The following is a 20,245-nucleotide window of genomic DNA, read 5'->3' as shown; positions in this document are numbered from 1 at the left end:
AATATATAGTTATATATATTATAAAATATATTTGCATGCCTTGGTTCATGCAGGCTGTATCTGATAAATTTTGCAAGAAATTTAAGTTCTTTATGGACTTTGTGAAGTTATTCCTGGTATACATCACTGAGAACAGAACTAAAATCAAGTCCACTTGGTGGCTGTGTAGAATGCCACCTATTTCATGTGGTTGCAAGTTGATATGTACTTTAGACCTTGTTCAGTCCCTTGTGACAACACCCTTCAAGTGTATAGTCTCTTGCTCATCTCCTGGAGACTCAGGAGTCGAAAAGATATGAGTCTCACTTCTCTTGATATACATATTTATGTGAAATCCCTCTGTTTCCATTTGGCATACATAAATATTTCCTCCAACTAACTGTTACAATGTCACTTAAAAGCAGATAGATAACAAAAATAAATGGTAAAAAAAACCTTTAGTCTTTCCTACACTCAAAATTATTCTTTCTTTTCAGACAACTGTACTTCTCCATCTCCATCTTTAATTGATTTGTAGTTAAAGCAATTGAACATATGTCAATGGACACAAAAATAATTCAAGTCCTGTGAAATTTTGTTCAGAAAAAGTCAGTGAAGGGGAAAGCATGTATTTTGTTGTTTTGGAGTATGTTTTGTATGCATCTGTATAGTACTACTCTGGTTTTCACTCTACTATATTGTACCACTGTGATAGCAGTAGAATGCTAGGATCATTACAGCACTCAGCTGTTTTATTTTCTCACCTTATTCCCTGTGGTAACAAGATGGGAAGGCCAGACAGCATGTCTCACATTGTGTGTTCTTTATTTGTGGGACACACATGAAAGCATGAAATTGCAGCACAAAGACAAGAGGCATACACTCTGCTCAGTAGAAAAAGCAGTTTTGCACTGGCAGAGGTAATGGCATAATTAAAAAGCCTTTTCTCTGTCAGTGTCTGTACACATTTTATTTTTTGCTATCAGTTTCACCTCTAATAAGAGTAAATTAGGATACAAATAGAGAAGAACAGCCCCTGCTCTCTTCAGGATCATTGCTTTATTTCTGTTTCATCAAAGGCTCTACAAAATGGATCTTCACAGCAGCAGGATGCTGGAATCAACCATTCAAATACTGCTGGGTTTTTTTGCCCTTAAAATTGATTTTCATTTAGCTAACAGAATGGAAGGCAGAAATCTTGGAAGGCTGACAACTGAAGAAGCAACCACTGGCATTTCACTTTTCATGTTTACAGGAAAATAATACCTTTTGAATGAGTGTGTGTCTTCTGTGTGTTCCAGTGCTCCGTCACCTGTGGCAAAGGGATGCAGTCCCGAGTCATCCAGTGCATGCACAAGATCACAGGAAGACATGGCAATGAATGCTTTTCCTCAGAAAAGCCTGCAGCCTACAGACCTTGTCATCTCCATGCCTGCAATGAGAAAGTTAACGTTAACACAATAACATCACCTAGGTTAGGTAAGCAGCCAAAAAAACCACATTCCCACTGTCTTGTTAGTCCTTTCCCTCTTGTTATGCAAGAAAGGACCATACTATGGGACTGCATGATATTATTACAAAACATCTGAGATTGTTGTTACAAAACATCTGAGATTTAAACATGTTTATATAAGAGATATTATAAAAATGTTATATATGTTTATATGTGTCACTTAATTTTATAAAATATTTCTAAAGTAAAAATAATATCTTTTTATCTATTTGAAAGCTCTGCAGACTATGTTCTTGAGTTATTTGTGAGATCAAGGAGGCACTTATTTGTTCCTTAAATATAGATAGGTCTTTCCACTTGCTTTAGTTCAGATCTCTATAATCTACGCCTGATGGATTAGGATGTGTGAAGGAAAATTACTAACATGAAGAGATTTGCTGTTCCTGAAGGAACACAGGTCTCTATTGGTCTTAAAGAAATCACATAACTGCATAATTAAAGAACTGTGCATTATTTTAAATTTTATTTCTTAGTGTGTTGTTGATGATGGTGTCACCATTACCTCCACAATGTTCATCTGCTTCTTGAGCATGACTGGAGAATACTCAAAGGCTTGCTGTAACATGGCATACCCTTTTTAAGATGATTTTTCAGAGCCCTTGTTAAGATAAATCCTCCTGCCGAATAGATTATCTCTGCATGACAAGCAAGTCTAAGATTGCAGGTTGTATGCAATCTTAGAATCACAGAATGGTTTGGATTGGAAGGGACTTTAAAGGTCATCTAGTTCCAACCCCACTGCATTGGTAGGGACACCTCCCACTCAGATCAGGTTGCCCAAAGTCCCCTTCAAACCTGGCCTTGAACACAGGCAGGGAGCAGGCATCCATTCCTTCCTTGGGCAACCTTTTCCAGCATCTCACCACCCTCACACTGAAGAATTTCTTCCTAATGCCTAACCTAAATCTACCCTCTTCAAGTTCAGAGCCATTATCCCTTGTCCTTTCACTTCATGTCCTTATCACAAGTCCTTCTCCAGTTTTCTTGTAGGCCCCCTTCAGGTACTGGAAGGCTGCTATAAGGTCTCCCTGGAGTTTTCTCTTCTCCAGCCTGAACAAGCTCAACTGTCTCAGACTGTCTTCGTAAGAGAAGTGCTCCAATCCTCTGATCATCTTTGTGGCTCTTCTCTGGAATTCCTCCAGGAGGTCCATGTTCTTCTTAAGTTAGGGGCTCCAGAACTGGACACAGTACTCCAGGTGGGGTCTCACGAGAGAAGAGACCCCTTCGACCTGCTGGCCACACTTCTTTTTGATGCAGAACCTGGTTGGCTTTCTGGGCTGCAAGTGCATAGTGCCAGCTCATGTTGAGCTTCTCATCAACCAACACCCCCAAGTCCTTCTCCTCAGAGCTGTTTTTGATCCAATCTCCACCCAACCCGTAATGGTGTTTGGGATTGCCCCAGCCCAGGTGCAGAACCTTGTACTTGGCCTTGTTGATCTTCATGCAGTTTGCATAAGTCACCTTCTCAAGCCTGTCAAGGTCCCTCTGGCTGGCATTCCTTCCCTGCAGAGTGTTGATCTCATCATGCAGTTTGTTGTCATCAGCAAACTTGCTGAGGGTGCACTCAATTCCACTCTCCATGTCACTGACAAAGATATTAAACAGCACCAGTCTGAGTGGGAACCCGTGAGGAACACCACTTGTCACTAGTCTCCATCTGGACATTGAGCTGTTGATCACCACTCTGAGTGCAACAAACTCGCCAGCTCCTTACCCGACAAGTGGTCCATCCACTGAATCCATATTCTAGTTTAGGTACCAGGATGTTATACAGGACAGTGTTGAAAGCTTTGCACAGCTCCAGGTAGACAACATTGTTTGTTCTTCCATTGATGCTGTGTTGCCATTTTAAAAGGCCACCAAATTATTCAGGCAGGATTTGACCTTGGTGATGCAATGTTGGCTGTCTCCAATTGCTCCTTTGTTTTCCATGTGCCTCAGCAGAGCCTTCAGGAGGATCTGCTCCATGATCTTGCTGGGCTGACTGGCCTGTAGTTCCCTAGTTCTTCCCTTTTTTTCCCTTTTTGAAAATGGGAGTGATGTTTTCCCTTTTCCAGTCAGTGAGAACTTCGCCAAACTACCAAGACTTTTCAAAGTAGTCCATGGGCAGAGGCTTTCCAAGTTAATTGGTCAGTTTCTTCAAGAGCTGTAGGTAAATCTTGCCAGGTCACATGGACTTCTGCACCTTCAGTTCCTTCAGATGGTCACAAACCTGTTTTTCTCCTACAGTGGGGGGATCTTCCTTTTTGTTTGCCTTCTCAAACTGTGTTTGTGTCACCTGAGCTCTTGCCAGTGAAGACTGAGTCAAAATAGTTTTTGAGTATCTCAGCCTTCTCTACCTCTTTCATGCCCAGGTCTCCATTTTCCTTCTGGAGTGCACCCACAGTTTCCCTCATGTTCTTCTTATTACTGACATAGTTGTAAAAAGTTTTCTTGTTGTTGCTAACATCCCTGGCCAGATTCAATTCTCTCTGTGCTTTGTAACCTTCATTACCTGATCCCTTGCTTCTCTGACAACTTGCCTGTACTTCTCTCAGGATGCCTGTTCCTGCTTCCACTCTCTGCAAACCTTGTTTTTACATTTAACTGTGTCCAGGAGCTCCTTGCTCCGTGCAGGCCTTCTCGCACTCTTGCCTACCTTCCTCTTTGTTGGGACATGAACATGGAGTTTCAGTGCAGCTTAATCCAATGTAAAAATTAAGCTGGCCTTGAAAAACCTACAATGTTGAATATTAATAGCAGGTGGATTTTTTTCTTTCTTTCTTTAATTGAGTATCTACATCTGTTCTTCCTTCTCTTCCCCAGATACACTTCTGGTGTCCTTGTCACCTTTGCTACCTTGTTCTTCACTAATAAATATGACAGTAATGTATATTTTATTTTTGTTGTTGTTGTTCCACAGCTGCTTTAACATTCAAGTGCCTGGGAGACCAGTGGCCTGTGTACTGCAGGGTGATAAGAGAGAAGAACCTTTGTCAAGACATGAGGTGGTATCAGCGGTGCTGTGAGACATGCAGGGACTTTTATGCACAAAAAATGCAACAAAAGAGCTGACCTCTGTCAGGCTGGCTGGCTGGCTTTCAGCTCTTAGCAATCATTATTTATACACACATGTACACACGTACCACACACACACTCTTCTTCAGACCACATATTATCAGATTACATGTAATTTAATCAAATTAATTTATTTTTGCCTGCCAGATATCTTTAATTGTGTGGCTAGACAGCCAACTTTTTTTTATTCTCTGATGTTTCCGTAGTTAATTTTTATATGAACAATTTTGGATACATTTATCAGAATTCCTAAAAAATAGTAACTAGTATTTTACATGTTTATTTTCAGTAGGATCATGTCTCTGTTGTAAAAAAGCACATCATTTTATCTTGAATTTATTTTAATTTAGCTGAATATTTTTGTTGTATATGGAAAAGAACCCCATTTTAATTTTATTACATTTTTCGCATTCAGAGTCAGAATGAGCTTGTGTATTTTGCAACAGCTGTTAAGGTGAGTAAGCTAACATTATCAAACAGGTTATTACGGAATGTATTGTGAAATCCATTCATTTTATTTAGAAACATACTGAAGGGGATAATCTACTGTAACTTATGAAAATTAAAATATCTAAGTAGGAATTTTGATCATTCTTATGGACACATACTTGAACACAAGTATTGAATCAATGAAACACTGTAGAGGTTTACACTGAATCACTGTTGCACTGTTTGAGGTAGTGTTGAGAGACAGTCCTAGAACTTTTATCATCCTATGAATACACATCTATACTTTATTAACATGTCACTTGATTTAAAATATTTTGAAGCAAAAAACCCAGTCCCTCTATGCCTATGTGTGTCCTCTTGCAGATTTACACTCCTGACAATTGTATGTATTAATGTGTTAAACATCTTCAGGTTTTTGTTGATGATTTAAACAATAGCTTTGTAATACTACTTCAGTTTTATCTTTGTTTTATGAAAAAGTCTATAAAAATCAAATGTTTTACGATTTTGTGAAACATTATGAAACAGCTAAAATTTTCCTTATGTGAAAATATTGTACATGATTCACATGATTTTTACATTTTCAATAAAAAGTAAAGCTTCATGTGTTATTTGCTTTTTTTCCTATTTTGGGCATCTGTATCTATGTGTGTGAATCACTGTGATGCATTTTGTATCCACATACCAAAATACTTCTTCCTTCTCTGCACAGATTTCAAAGCAAGTTAATGTTACTGCTTCTACACTCTATCATCATTCAGAGAAGCAGCCCAGACCAAAATACCTGTTTTGTTAGAAACTGAAAAAAATGTTTTGAGAATGTGTTAGCCTTTGGCCAGAGGCCCAGTCATGCTGGGGGATGCACATGCTTGTGCCTGCCCTTCAGAGGGAGCTCTGCCACTGCCCTGGGTGGCAGCAGGTAGCACCTCCCAGCTGTGTTCAGGGAAGCAGTAGCCTCCTGCACTCATAGACATTCTCATCTGAGTTTACTCAGCTTTTAGATTTGACCCTTCTTTTTCAATGACAATCCCTTTGCATTAATGTCTTCCTTCCAGCCTGATGATTATGTAAAACTTTGAGTAATCAATGTCAGATCAGTTAAGCTGAGTTGACAGTTAAAGGTGTAATTCACTCCAGCTCACAAGAGCTACAGTAAGCCCCTGCTAATTAAATCACACCTAGACTGTATTTTGATGGACTAAGTAGGATTTCAGTGTTGCACAAGTCTAATGCTAGGCACAGTGGGTTTACTTTTTCCCAGGTATATGCTTACTAGCTACAGAAGTGACAAAAAGCTATAGTAGTTGCCACTTCTCATTCCTTTCATTAGAAAAGGAATATCTGAATTTTAATTGTGCTGTCATTTATTCTGGAGGGAATTTGCTACTTTGTTCTGGAGGATGTGGTTTAAGTTTTGAGTTGTTTGGGGGTTTTTTCATTTTGTTTTCAATGTCATCTTCAGTCGCAGAGAAGCAGCCATTTTTTTATTCTAAAAATGTATTAAAAATTGAAGGCTTGACTGCATGAGGAGACCAATGGAGGCCCTAAAGTCTAGCAGATTTATTGCAAATGGAAGATTAAGAGCAGAAGTGAGGAAGAGAAAATACTTTCAGAGCTCTCTAGAAAAACATGGTCAAACTAATAGTAAAAGGGACTTGAAATACATGAAAAGCAGGAAGCCAGTTATGAAGCCCATGTGACCAGCTGATGACAAAACTGTGAAAGGGATGTATAGGGATAATAGTGCTATGAAAGGGAAATTGAAAGTGATTTATTTCTTTTGGCCTTTCCAGCTAAAATGTTGCACGGGTTCTCCTACCTTACTTGTTCCTTACAGCAGAGTTGCCAGAGAAGCTGAATAAAGTTGAATTAATGAGAAGGTAAGACCAAATGGGTATGTTAGATGCTAAAAGGCATCTAGGGTGGCAGTCATGTGAGATTCATGGAAGAATACAGTGGGAAAAACTGGGCTGCTTGCAGAAGCTGTTGTTACAAACAACCAGAGGACTGGCAGATTGCAGTGTAATTCTTGCCTGCAGAAAAGGGGATCTTTAGAGGATCCTTTGAATGACAGATTAGGCAGTTTTGAGTTCCTTTTCTGGTACTGTAATAGCCAATAAAAAAGAATAAGATCCTTGAGCACCTGGATGAGCATGGACTATTGGGAGAGTGAGCATGGCTTCATTAGTGTCCTGAGCAAAGAGGATCTGATGGACACAGAAGTCTCCAGTAATGTTCCACAATAGAGGATATTCAAGAAACTACATTCACAACCAACTACAGGAGCAATCTTTGTGGCTTGAAATCTGGTTAAAGGTTTAGAAGCAAAATGGTTATCTTTCAAGATGGAGTCAAGAGTACAGTTCCCCAAGGAGTTATGCTGAGTTTAGGTTTTTTTGAGTTTTTCATCAATGACATGAGAAAAAGGGTGAAACAGATCCCTATATCTGCAGGGGACATTAAGCTCTTCTGGATAACCAGCTCTTGCCTCACTTGGCAAGAAACGCACAAAACTGACTGATTAGGCAAGACATTAGCCAATAAACTTTGATGTGGGTAAATGTATTGTAGTAAAGCTATGGAAAATAACTTGAACTTTTCCTGTGAGATACGGAACTTGCAACTATCAGACACAGAGGTAGAGAAAAATCATTGTGTCATTGATTACTGTTGTCTGAAATTATTAGCTCTATAGGAATAGCAGGGGGAAAAGCCTGCAACTGAGGGATGTTGTCAGAAGAGAGAGCATAATTTGTCCTGGTTTTGGAACTGTGTTGTACCCACAGCTTGAGCATTGCAGTCACTTACGATTCTCGTGAGTGATGTAGTAGGATTACACTGTATCACCTTTAAAAATGCAAGTATATGAGCAAGGGGATAGACCAAGTGGCTTATGACGTAAGACTTAAAAAGTTGATATTTCAGATGGGAGAGGAAAAGGCTGAGAGAGGAATGATCAAGGTTTAAAAACTCCTGAAGATAAGCTTTATATGGAGTTTTATTCTTAAAATCTGCAGTGTAGCAATGACAGCATCCTTGCTAAAACTAGTATGGAAATTAGTTTAGAACACATAAAAGTAGACAGATGGTCATGCATTTCTGAAGCTTGCTTCCAGGACAGGTAGTATCAGAAGATTTGAAAAGCCATTAGACAAATTCATGGACCACTAGTCCACAGATCGTAAAAGGCTTGAGAAGAGACACTCCAGCACAAGCATTTGTCTGGCTTCTGGAAAAGTAAAAGGAGAACAAACTGCAGGAAGGAGCCAAATGTAGAGTCTCTTCTTCCCTTTCTCAAACACGGGAATAGATCCAGGACTTAGGAAGTCTGACCTAGTGAGTTGTTCCTTATGTTCTTATGTCTAATGAAACAAAGTGGTGTTGGTAAGTGAATGCACATAAACACACCAAATTTATGCTACGGTAGCACGAAAGAACACTGCGTTCAGAGAGATGCTGGAAAGGGTATATACATTTACATATGGTTATACATGCCAAGCTATTTTAGAACACAAACTTTTACTGTTCTAGTTCTGCACAGGGAAAAAAGCAGACTACATGTCATGGTAAGGCTAAAACAACTGCTTCATGGTAGACCCTTAGGTTACCAGAAACACTGAGAAACTTGGTCACTACTGTCTCTTTTTTGGCTACTCCCAAATACCCTAAAACGAGTATCTAGTCGAGAGAGATTAATAATTTTTAACAAATGTGCTGTAAAATAATTGCCAATACATGAAAGGAAAACTGATTATATACTCATGTATATCGAAGTATTAATTTATTATATCAGGATATCACATTAGTAACATAAAAAAAATATAATCTACTGGTATTACTTTCTTTTTAAATTTCAAGTCTTCTGTAAGGAAAAGAGATTGGTCTGATTCTCTGGTTTAAGTACAAGGCTAATATTTTCATTGTACCCCAATTCTCAGCACTATTTTAATGCAAAATAATTTTTCCTGAGTTTTGAACAAGGAACTTCAAAAAAATCTATTCTCTGTGACAGTGTCTTAAAAATATGAATCATACCTTAGAAAACAAAGGTTTAAAAAAAAATAAAGTGAGGAGACTATTTTTGCTGGTTGTAAGAAGTGGTCATTATGAGAAGAGGACTTTAATTAGCTGAAAGTCAAAAGAACTTAAGACTTATAAAATTATGATAGAAATATCAAATCTCAAAATAAAATAATAGCAGAGGGACTGAGGCTACTACTATTCAAATCAGTAAGAGGTTTTTTTCCATTCATTTGAACAGGAGCAGAATCAGTTCCTTGAAAATTTGTGTTATCAATTACTTGAAACAAACTAATACTTGAAAAAACCTAGTATTTCCCAAGGACAAGAAGAATTTGCTGTGAAATAAATCCCTCAACCTAAAGAAGTGCCTGTCAAAGCCATCATGGCAAATGGTACTGACCCACACGGCACAATGGAGCCTCTTAATTCCGTGTCAGAAAAGGAGGACTTGCTTTGCATTAGGAGATGCTTCTAATTTTCTGGGAATAAAGCTTCTTTTGAGTATTGTGAGCTAGACATTTCTGGCAGGTCACTTGAGGAAGTGCTGGTATGCATTTAAGTGTCTTATGCATCTACTCACTGGTACTCTGTTAGCTTCAATGAGCACATATGTATCTATCAAAATAGACCCTGAACTTAAAAAATAAAGCTAGGCACTTACAGAAACATATCATTTCTTCTGCTTCTAAACAATCTTTTATCATTGGTAGGTTATATAAGTGAGCCTGACACCAAGCAGGGGTCAGATACAGTTTCAGGAAACTGTCGTATCCTTCTTCATGTCATTAATAATGAAAGGAATGTGCACAGCCAGGAAGCAGAAGCTGAGGCTGTTTTCGTTAATACTCTACAGACAGAAACATGGACTTCTCCATTCTGCCAAACAACAACCATCCCAATAAATTCCTGCAACTGGAGGTGAAGTCTTTAGTGAAAAATTCTGCCTTTCTACAAGCCAGCCTGGCAAAATTCCCAGAAGCAGCTTTACCTGGAGTACAGCAGTGGCACAACAGGGTCTATTTACAGGTAAGGTCTAAAAGAGGCTGACATTTTTCCTCATTTTTCTACCTTGAAATTACATTAGGTTGACTTCAACTGTGGATTGAGCTTCCTGCATCTTGGAATCGGCATCACTAATATATGTGTAAGTTTTCCCACTGATTTCAGTGAGGATCAAGCTCTAAGAGAAAAATAATGCTCCTCACGGGTGTCTGCTGATTTTATTTTAGTACATTAGGCTTTCAACTGCTCATTGTAACATTTTCATAGCATTTCCCACTCTAATGGTGTAATACACTGATTAATTGTACTAAAAGGGCGAATGGAAGACACTTGCTAAAGAAATGAGAAAAAAGCCCAAACTTAAATCTGAAAGTCAGGACATATCACTCAAACTGGATAGAAAGAGAAATTAGAGAGGGCATCAGAGATTCTCACTAGTATCTTGCAAGTTCACCGTAGCTTCTTCTTTATTCTGCTTTGTTTTTCTCATTCTACATTGACCTGTCATCCTGACTGAAAGCTGTTGAAAGGGTGAAACACATTGGCTGTATTAGTTCAGGTTATTACACAGCATCAGTTCCTTGCTAAAAATATGAATACACACTTGAGGCCCTGGAGCTGGCAGAGGAGATATTCATGTCTGGATCCACAGCAGTGCAGCTGCATCAGGCCACAGCCCTCTGGGCCTGACTGGCTGCTACACAGCACACCTTTCCTGCTGTCTGGGGAGCCTCTCACCTTTCCCCACCCCTAACATGAGCAAAAGCTCTGAGGTTTGGTTCTCGTCAAGTGATGGAAATGCACATAAGCAGTTGAGGGGATGGAGAAGGGCCTGCATCCTGAGGAGCCTTAGGGTGGGGGTTAAATTCCTCAGGGGAATGAGGAGTGGGAGACAAAAAAATATCAGCCTGGGAAAGGGGAAAAGATCCTTGAAGTCTCCCATATCTAACTTGCAGTTGCACTTCTCCCTTCTCAGACATTTCTTCCCATCAGCTCCCCAAACCCTTTTGTTCCCTCCAAGTCCATTCCAGTCCTCATCCACATACAAAACTCCTCCCAGTCCTGACATCCACTTTAATGACTTCTCCTTACCTTCCCATGCCTCTTCTCCAACCCAGACACCCTTTCCTCTGCCTACCTCAGAGGCAGCCTCCAGCTGTATCTGCTCATACTGCCATCTTTGCTGGCTATTCCCCAAGAAGAGCTGGAAGGGAGGGGGACACACTCACCCGTTTTCTCCCAAGCAAAGAGCCCTAACCAAGAAAAGGAGCCTGCAGGATCCCAAACAATGGGTTATGGTACAATGCTGGCCCTGATCCCATCCCATCTAAGCCACTCTTTGTGCAGGAGGAAGGCAACCACACACAGAGCCTCCTCCACAGCAGGGATGCTTCTCCACATTGTTGTTTAACAGGACACACTGTCACTGAGCCAGAGCTGCAGAGCTGCAAGAAGATTAAAACTGTGTGAGCCTCTGCTTTTTTGACTTGTGCTCTGCCCTTCACCACCACTGAGAGGTTTTCCTGGAACTCTGTTCCCAGTTCCAGGACCGTAATTTCAAAGGAAATGTCTGTGCTCACTGTGTTTCCAGAAATGTAGTTTGCAATGTGGTATGTTTGATAAATGTTAAACCTAGTGAACAACCTATGCTTCTAAGTGTAGTCATTAGTGAATTCAAACTGTCCAATAGTACCTTATTCTCTCTCCCTTATGAGCTTGTCTCTTTTTTCCCTTTTACTGACAATGAAATAAAGGAAAAAGAACTGATGAGTTCCAGACTTTAGAATAAACATGAAGGCACAGTGCAGGAATAACATGTTTTGCTTTAAGATGAGAAAGTTAATGGTGTTAAGGGCGAGTTAATTCAGAAACAACAACAAAAATTTGGGGTTGGGGATGGTGGCAAAAAAAGGGGATTAATTTCATAGAATAATCGAATATTAGAATCATATAATTTTTTTAGTTGGAAGGGACCTCAAAGACCATTTAGATTAAACCCCCTGCAAGGGCACGGACACCTTCCACTAGATCAGGCTGCTCAGAGGCCCTATTTAACCTGGCCTTGAACACTTCTAGGGATGAGGCTTCCACAACTTTCCTGACTTACCACCCTCACACTAAAGAATCCCTTCCTAATGTCCAATGTAAATCTGTCCTCCAGTTTTAATCTATTCCCCTTTGTCCTTTCATTACAAACCCTAGTAAAAAGTCCCTCCCCAGCTTTCCTATACTCCCCCTTCAGGTACTGGAAGGCCACTATGAGGTCTCCCTGAAATCTTTTCTCCAGACTGAACAACCTCAACTCTCTCAGCCTGTGCTCATAGGAGAGGTGCTCCAGTCCTTGAATCATATTCATGGCTCTCTTTTGGACTGTCTCCAGGAGCTCCATGTCCATATGTGCATGACCTACAGATTCCCAGATCAGACCTACAGATTGAGAGTTGCCTAATTTCCCTCTTCAGAAATTTTCTGTTAAGAAACAGTTGCTACTCTGTGGTACCTGTGTAAAGTGACTTTTCAGCAGTGTGTTTGTGGCCTCTTCCAGACCTTTATTATGATGTCAGTTAAAAGAACGTGCACTTAAGTAAGCACTTAGATGTTTTCTGCACATGTAAGTTATAAAATTTATTTCCATTACAAAAAGCAGCTGACAAAAAGTTGCTGCTTTTTCTCCTCACTTTCCTCTTCTGTATCAAGCAAACTGAAACAACTTCCCTGCTTAATGTATATATTCATTATCTACTTTGAATAAAACAAACCATACAGCAGTCCAGGAATTTTGGCCCTTCCTTGTGAAAAGCAATGTAAAAACCACTGACTGCTTCTCCTGCAAATGGCTAGCTACTGATCACCTTCTGACTGACCTGAAAATGTTCACTTCTGCTAGACTCTCTGCCCCACAATATGTTTTCATGCCCAGCACGCAAAAGATGATTAATCATCTATATTTGCTTCTGACAGCTGGGGTGCATGTCTCCCCTATAGTCTACCTGGTCATACACTGCAATTCTTGACTTCTCTTTCCTGCTTTTACTTCCCTTTTTTCCCCTATTTCTGGAAGATAGCAGAGTTCACTTGAGCATCATGCAAGTTCTTGTCACGCTGCTCTTGCTTAGGAATTCACAGCTCTGAACCAAATTTGGCTTGCAGTTATTACAGTCATCATGTTAACTGCACTCCAAACCCCTCCTGGTCTCCCAGGAGCTAACTCATGTCCTGCCTTTGCTTGCTTCTCAGTGCACAGGGTCAAGAGATTAATTTTACCCATAAGTTAGGTGCTGGGTTACAGTCCCGTTTGTCCCTGAGCTCAGACATGTGTAACATACTTCGACTCTCTCTCTTATTCTTCCCTAGACACAACTTGCAACAATCAGGGCCAGCTGCAAGGTTGTCAGGAGCTTTGGTATGACATCGTACAGAAGTTTTTATGTCATGCACTCACAGCTCAGCAGAACTCCATTACCAGTGTCAGATACAACAATTTTCTTGAAGTTAAAAAGTCATTATGAGGACAGAAGTTGTCTCAATGCTGCACAATTAAAATAGTCTGTATGAATGCCTACTTTTTCCTAAATATTCCTGTCACTTAAGTGTTTATAGTGATCTACTGATCTCATTTCTATCCGTGTCAGGTGGCTTCCCAGATTGCTTTGCAGTACCTGATGCTGCCATATGTGTATAACAAGCAATCTGGTTCCCCTTCAGAGCCTCTAATAATAAAATTTGCATTCTCAGTAATCCTTGATGTCAGCTATTTACCCTACTGTCTTTCGGATCTGCTAACTTATCCTTCATTATACTTCACTTTCTTGATTGCTTTTGTACAGCCTCCCCTATGAGACCAGAATTTTTCAAAAAATTCTGAAGAACTAGTAATTATTTATTGTGATAAATGGCCCATTTTTAATTGACCAAATGCCCAATAATACCTATAAAGTTGTTATAACTACCGCAAGGATTCTTAGCAGCTTTTTTTCTCTCAGACCTTTTGCCTGTCTTAGCGATAAGTCTCTACATCACAAAAATGCCCTTCCAAGTGCTGGGAGAGACTTCCAGGGTATGTTGCAGGGCTTTGCACAACAGAGGGTTGCAGTCTTAAACAAATTACATGCAAATATAATATTGACTGTACTGCCCACTGTCATTAGAACGGAGGAGGTTGTTGCAAAACAAATCCTGCAGTATCTGGTGGCTTCAAGCTTACTGAAGATTCCCTTGATTGAAACTTTGTGCAGCTATCCATTTATAGCATTTGCCATTTTCATTGAGTACCTCCCCCCGCTGCAGCTGGAGACTGTGGTTGGGCGTGGGACCAGGGAACTAAATGTCTTTGGAGCATCTTTTAAACACCCCCAGGGACAGTGATTCAACCATCCTCTTGGGCAGCCTGTTCCAGTGTTTAATTAACCTTTCAATGAATAAGTTTATTCTAAAATCTAAACTCACACAGCTTGAGGACATTTCCTCCTGTTGCTTGTTACCAGGGAAAAGAGACCAACCCTCACCTCTATACAACCCCCTTTCAGGCAGTTGTGTAGAGAGTAAGACATTCTCCAGGCTGGACAACCCCAATTCCCTCACCTGTTCCTCAAAAGGTTTGTTCTGCACCATATCCCATACTGAGGAAAGAATGGTTAGGCTTTCAGGGTGTTTCAGTGCTAACAACAGCAACAGGGGAAACACATGGATGAAGTCAAGATAAAAATTAGATTTAAATGTTTCCTTACATTGTAGATTAATTTATAATCTCTAATTATATATTGTAATGTGCCTAGAATCAAAATTTGCATTATGAAATAATCAGCAAGGAAAACCCATGTAGTAAGCACATATTGACCCAGCGATGAAACTAATATTTGATCTCTATAGATCTTTGTAGCTTTTATGGAACCCTTTTTTTTTTTTTTACAAGCCAGCTGTCTGGATCTGCCAAAGAGGGACAAACTGTTCTCAGTGAAACATAATGTGTAAGACTCTTGCTCAGGAGCTATATATACATCAAACACAGTTATGTTTTCAGAATTCAGTGTTTTTCATCTTATTAAATGAGTATTTCATCAACATATTTCAACTATCATTTCTCAAAGTTTTTCACAACTACTGCTGCTTTGATAATTTGCTGTTCCCTCCTTCCGTTCAGTGAACAGCAGCATGAATTGCCTTTGTTCCACCACCATTCACACTGGCTTCTAATACACAGTGTCTATTGTATAAATTGTGTAATGCATATGTATACCTAAGTTTATAATACTTTCCTCTTCCTTTGAACATTTCCTTCTTTACTTGGAATCAAAACCTAGATGTCTGTGAAAACTACTGGAAGATATTTTAAATCTTAAAAGAAAAAATATGTAGATTTTGCTACAATTAATACTAGCAGGCCTATTTTTATAATCTAATCTTCTTCTGCTTCTACATATATTTAATGCAATCTTCTTCATATTTCTCTATGAAATTTCTTGGGTTTAAAGCATTTGGGTTTTTTTTTTAATCTGTGCTTCTTTCTGACTAACTGGTCTCTAGGACATCTACTGCAGAAGTTTCACAATCGAGGGTTTGCCTGCACTAAAGTGTATTCTCCCAATTAGCTTGGCACTTCAAAATCAGTTCTGTGAAATTTCTGCAAACCACCTCCTACCCCAAATATCAGTCCAGTTTTCATGATAAAGTCTTGTTACCATTTCCATCTAATTCCATTTCTACCTTTGTTCCAGGCTATTGCATTCTCCTCACACCCATGAAAAGGAAGGCACTCCAGACTGAAGGGGCAAAAAGTTTTGCCACAAAACACTATGAGTAAAGATTTCATCATGCCATCTGTTCCAAGTTTTGGAGCATTTTATTTAAAACAGCTTTAGAAATTACTGTCAAGTCCCATTCTTCTCACATTTTAGCCTAGGGAGACTGAACATTCCCTGATGAGACAGTTTGCATTCCTCAACAAAATGTCTGCCAATTTCATCTATCTAGCAAGCCTGAGGGAAGCATCATTAAGGTCAATGACAAATTTTCAATAAGAAATTAAAAAAAACCCAAACAACAACCACAAAACAAAAAACTAAACAACAAATAAAATAAAATCAGAAAAAAAATATGTTAAAAACACCAGCACAGCTGAAATCTGGTCAGTCCAACCAAGAAGGCTTCAGTGCCAGCTGTAACTGTAATGCAAAGAGTAATATTTTCAGGGGAGATATCAAGGCTTATCAAGGCTTATCTTCACTAAACTTAAAGCCATCAGATACTGCAGGACTTGTTTTGCAACAACTTCCTCCATTCTAATGACAGTGGGCAGCACAGTCAATGGAAATTATGAACTAAAACAGGGACTGGAAGGGCACTGAGGATGCACCCACCTACTAATGGTAATTAATGATGGGAAACATGCTTAGTCACTTTTTAGTGATAAAAATGCCAGCATGATTCTTGCTCCTAGGATTTTGTAGACAATGATTCTTATTTTCGCTTCAGTACCTTTCCTTTCTGAAGGAAACCAGTCCTCCTGCTTCCTTCTACACCTGCTTGCCCCAGACCAAATCACATACATCTCTGCATGTGCAGAGGCACTAAGGCATAAAGTAGCTAATGCCAGGTAGCAGCTACCTTGCACCGCAAGGGGATTCATGAGACCACAAAGGAGGAAGAAAATTACTCACACAGAATCCAAGTTTGCTACCAGCTAAGGGACATGCACTGGCTGGTGAAGAATCCTGCTGGGATCCCAGCAGCTTCCAGAGCTAGTGTGCAGGAAGAGGTGGGATCCCCTGGGCTTTCACTAGAAAGGTGGAAGGAGGAGCAGGACATGCTCATAGGGGCAGTGAGCCCTTTGGCTGCTGAAATCCATCCAGTCCATGTTACCTTAACAGTTGGTGATCTCAATATCAGTTATGTATCTGGGGAAATAAGTCTCTTCATGGAAGGAAGTTTCTCAGGTCCCAGCCTCTTCAGTGGCTGTTTATGATGTGCACTCACTTTTTAAGAGTTTGACAGTGGGTGCTGCTCTCACCTTTGTGATTTCTGAGGGTGGAGGAAGGCTGGGTATGCCTCCTTCCCAGTACACCCACCACAGAGCCACCAGGCCAAGTGAAGGCTCCCCTTGTCTCAATATAAAGTTACTAAGATCAAAGATGCTAATGATGAAGCAGTGTTTGTTAATGAGGAAAGCCTAATTTGCACTGTGATGGTTCTGTAGAAGAAGTCCTGTGACATGGAAGAGATGTTAGTATGAGGCAAGGGTTCTATCAGAAGCAGGTCTCTTGGAAAGCTGACACATTGCTGGAACTGCTGATCAGTGACCAACTGGACAACAGGTTGAGCCAGCCATGTGCCCTTGAGGCCAAGAGGCCAGTGCCATCCTGGGATGCATTAAGAAGAGGGTAACCAGTAGGTCAAGGAAGGTTATCCTCCCCACGTTCTGCCCTGGTAAGGCCACACCTGGAATAGTGCATCCAGTTCTGGGCTCCCCAGTTCAAAAAGGATAAGGAAGTACTGGAAAGAGTCCAGAGTAGGGCCACAAGGATGATTAGAGGAAAGGAGCATTTGCCCTGTGAGGAAAGGCTGAGAGAGCTGGGTCTGTGCAGCCTGGAGAAGAGGAGACTGAGGGAGGATCTCATCAATGTTTATAAATATCTAAAGGGTGGGTGTCAGGAAAATGGGTCCAATCTGATTTCAGCAGTGTCCAGTGACAGGACAAGGGACAGTGGGCACAAGCTGGAGCATAGGAGGTTCAAATTAAACATAAAGAAAAACTTTACCGTGAGTGAAGCAGAGCACTGGAACAAGTTTCCCAGAGAGGTTGTGGAGTCTCCTCTGTACACATCCAAAACCTATCTGGACACGTTCCTATGTGATCTACTGTAGGCCATCCTGATTTAGCAAGGCATTGGACTAGATGACTTTCAGAAGTCCCTTCCAATCCCTACCACTCTGTCAATCTGTGAGTAATTCAGTCTTGGAGACAGAAAGTTGTGGTGAACCAAGATGTTGAATAGCTTGACTTGGAGAATCTGATTGCATTCCTCCATGCAATTACAGATCAAAAAATAAGGTAACTACCATGTTATTGGCTCCTGAAGAGGCTCTTAGTGCTGTGTTAAAGCAGCAGCTTGTGAGTTTTCCAAAAAAAGTGATCCCATCAGGGTTGTCTGTCCTCCTCCCTTGCCACCTTCCAGTTCTAAAAGATTCAATTTAATGATTTTTGCTGGGAGACTGCTCAAATATTTAATTTTCTTTGATTTCTGACAGTGCCTGAATCAAGGAATCACTCTCAGTTGAAAGGCTCCTTTGACATCCTGACACGGGTCTAGCATCCAACAGTGTGAACAGAACTGCAATTCACATCCCTGCTGTCAGAAATGCATCTGCAAGCAATGCAGTCACTTATAAGCCACTACCACTGTGCTTCCTTTTGCTTTCTCTTTATAGCTCTGCTCTGGCAGCATGCAACTGTCCCTTCTGCCACGGTGCTCCATAGCACTGCTTTGCTAAAGCAGATGCTTGCATTCGGCAGGCATTATAATGGCAGTTCACATTTTCAAAAGAGCCTAATGTTCAAATTATACTCAGGTGCTTTCCCCAGAAGGAAGAAATCTGCCCAGAGTGAACACTCAGGCTCAGTTTGTAAATGTTTGCCAGAAAGAGAAAAATAATTGCAAATATTATTTAAAAAATGTTTCTGTAGTTTTAAAAACGTTTCTGTAGTATTAAAAATGATGAGATCTGTGTCTTAGGTAAATGAAGATGAAAGCCAACGTCTGGTCTAACTTGTATCTTACAGAGAGAAAAGAGAATTTTCCCTGAGCTGCCAGGCTTCGACTTGAATGGGTTGAGTCCAGAAATAGTAGACAAAGCCCTTGGGAAACACATTACACTCGTCACCCTGAAATCCACAGTCAAAAGCAACCCTTTGTATAGTGATAACCAGGTGAATGATGACTGGGAGGAGAAAAAAAAGACCCCTTCCTGGACCGTGCAAGACTATGACAGACAGTCACTGCACTCTAACTTGGCCAGCTGCATAAAGGTAACACACTTCTGCACATTGTTTGAGCAAAGTGAATTGCTGTGAGATATGTGGCATGTGAAAGAACAACTGTGCAGCCTGCTTTGTTCTTTTGGTGGCATTCCAGAAATAAATATGGGTGCATGTTTTTGGTAGACATGATACTAAAGTGAGTCTGATCAGGGAGACAAGTCTGTATTTCTGGTTAGATTTCAGGAGTTTCAGTTCTGCAGATAATGACCTCAGTTACCAGACTAAGTCTTAAACTGGAGCACTCCACAATATTGCTTCCCCTCTTAGAGAGGGAAGATTTATAAATGAGGCGCTTTAATACTATATGCTCCCTGTAATAACTGTTCATAACATTATTCTGTTATCAAAGAACACACATTTTCCCAGCCTCATCCACACTCTGCAGGATAATGCCTGCATATGGATTGGTACAAATCACTTTCAGGGTCATTTTTGTGAGCTTTCTTTCTGCTGTTTCCTTTTTTGGAAAGGGCCTCACATCTGTGTTTATAAGTCAGTATCTCTTCTGGAGAAGACGATATGGTCTCTTATGGGTTTTTAAATCACATTTCAATGGCTGGTGTTCTACATTTGGTTCCTGGCTGAAAAACATGGGTTTAATTTTCCCCAGTGGGATATTTGCAGCATTGGCATGTAGAACAACCTATGTTCAATTGAAAGTTTCTTGCATTTGTGTTGTGATTAAATTAATTAATCAATATCTGATGATAGCCAAAATACTTCTGGCTATGTTCTAATGACTTTCTTTTCAAGACAGTTGAACTAAGTTCATGTTCTGGTTTTCTTTTAGGAAAATCCTAATGATCTACAGTTCTGGATGGGGGATATTTATACTCCTGGGTATGATACCTTGTTAAAAAAGAAAGAGAGAGAAAAAAAGCATTCCAAATGTTGCCGAATCACCCTGCTCATGGTACTAGTTGTTTGCATCCTGATTACCATAATCACGCTCAGCATTTTATTTGCTTAGTAGAGCCAAATTGTATTGATGGGAATTTTTTCAGTAAATATTCTCGTTAAGCTATTCCCCTCCTTTATTTTATTTGAATTCCATTTTTTGTGACAAATAAAATGTTTAGACATCACTATTTTACAATGTTTCTGTGCAGCATAAGGAATTGATCCTGAAAATAGACACATACTCTGAGCACAGCTAAATGTCTCCTTATGGTTATAATTAAAAAAGA

At 40.1% G+C, this 20,245-nt stretch overlaps 2 protein-coding genes across 2 annotated transcripts in view; both read left to right on the top strand.

Moving 5' to 3' along the window:
- The window catches only part of ADAMTS19 (ADAM metallopeptidase with thrombospondin type 1 motif, 19), a 128,517-nt gene extending 123,523 nt beyond the window's left edge, over positions 1 to 4,994 (top strand). Inside the window, exons 22-23 of the mRNA XM_010007225.1 lie at positions 1,281 to 1,458; positions 4,395 to 4,994. Coding sequence (XP_010005527.1) covers positions 1,281 to 1,458; positions 4,395 to 4,546 — 330 coding nt within the window. The 3' untranslated portion in view covers positions 4,547 to 4,994. The remainder of the gene's footprint in view (positions 1 to 1,280; positions 1,459 to 4,394) is intronic.
- Positions 4,995 to 9,883: 4,889 nt separating this feature from the next.
- KIAA1024L (KIAA1024-like ortholog) lies at positions 9,884 to 20,028 on the top strand. The gene is made up of 3 exons (XM_010007224.1): positions 9,884 to 10,048; positions 18,801 to 19,046; positions 19,849 to 20,028. The coding sequence occupies exons 1-3, from the start codon at positions 9,884 to 9,886 to the stop codon at positions 20,026 to 20,028; spliced, it is 591 nt and encodes a 196-aa protein (XP_010005526.1).
- The last annotated feature ends 217 nt before the right edge of the window (positions 20,029 to 20,245 follow it).

This window comes from Chaetura pelagica, unplaced genomic scaffold (genome assembly GCF_000747805.2).
Source record: "Chaetura pelagica isolate M959 unplaced genomic scaffold, ChaPel_1.0 scaffold40, whole genome shotgun sequence".
Lineage (NCBI taxonomy): Eukaryota > Metazoa > Chordata > Aves > Apodiformes > Apodidae > Chaetura > Chaetura pelagica.
The sequence above is the reverse complement of the archived record's forward strand: the minus strand, read 5'-3'. Positions and strand labels throughout refer to the sequence as shown.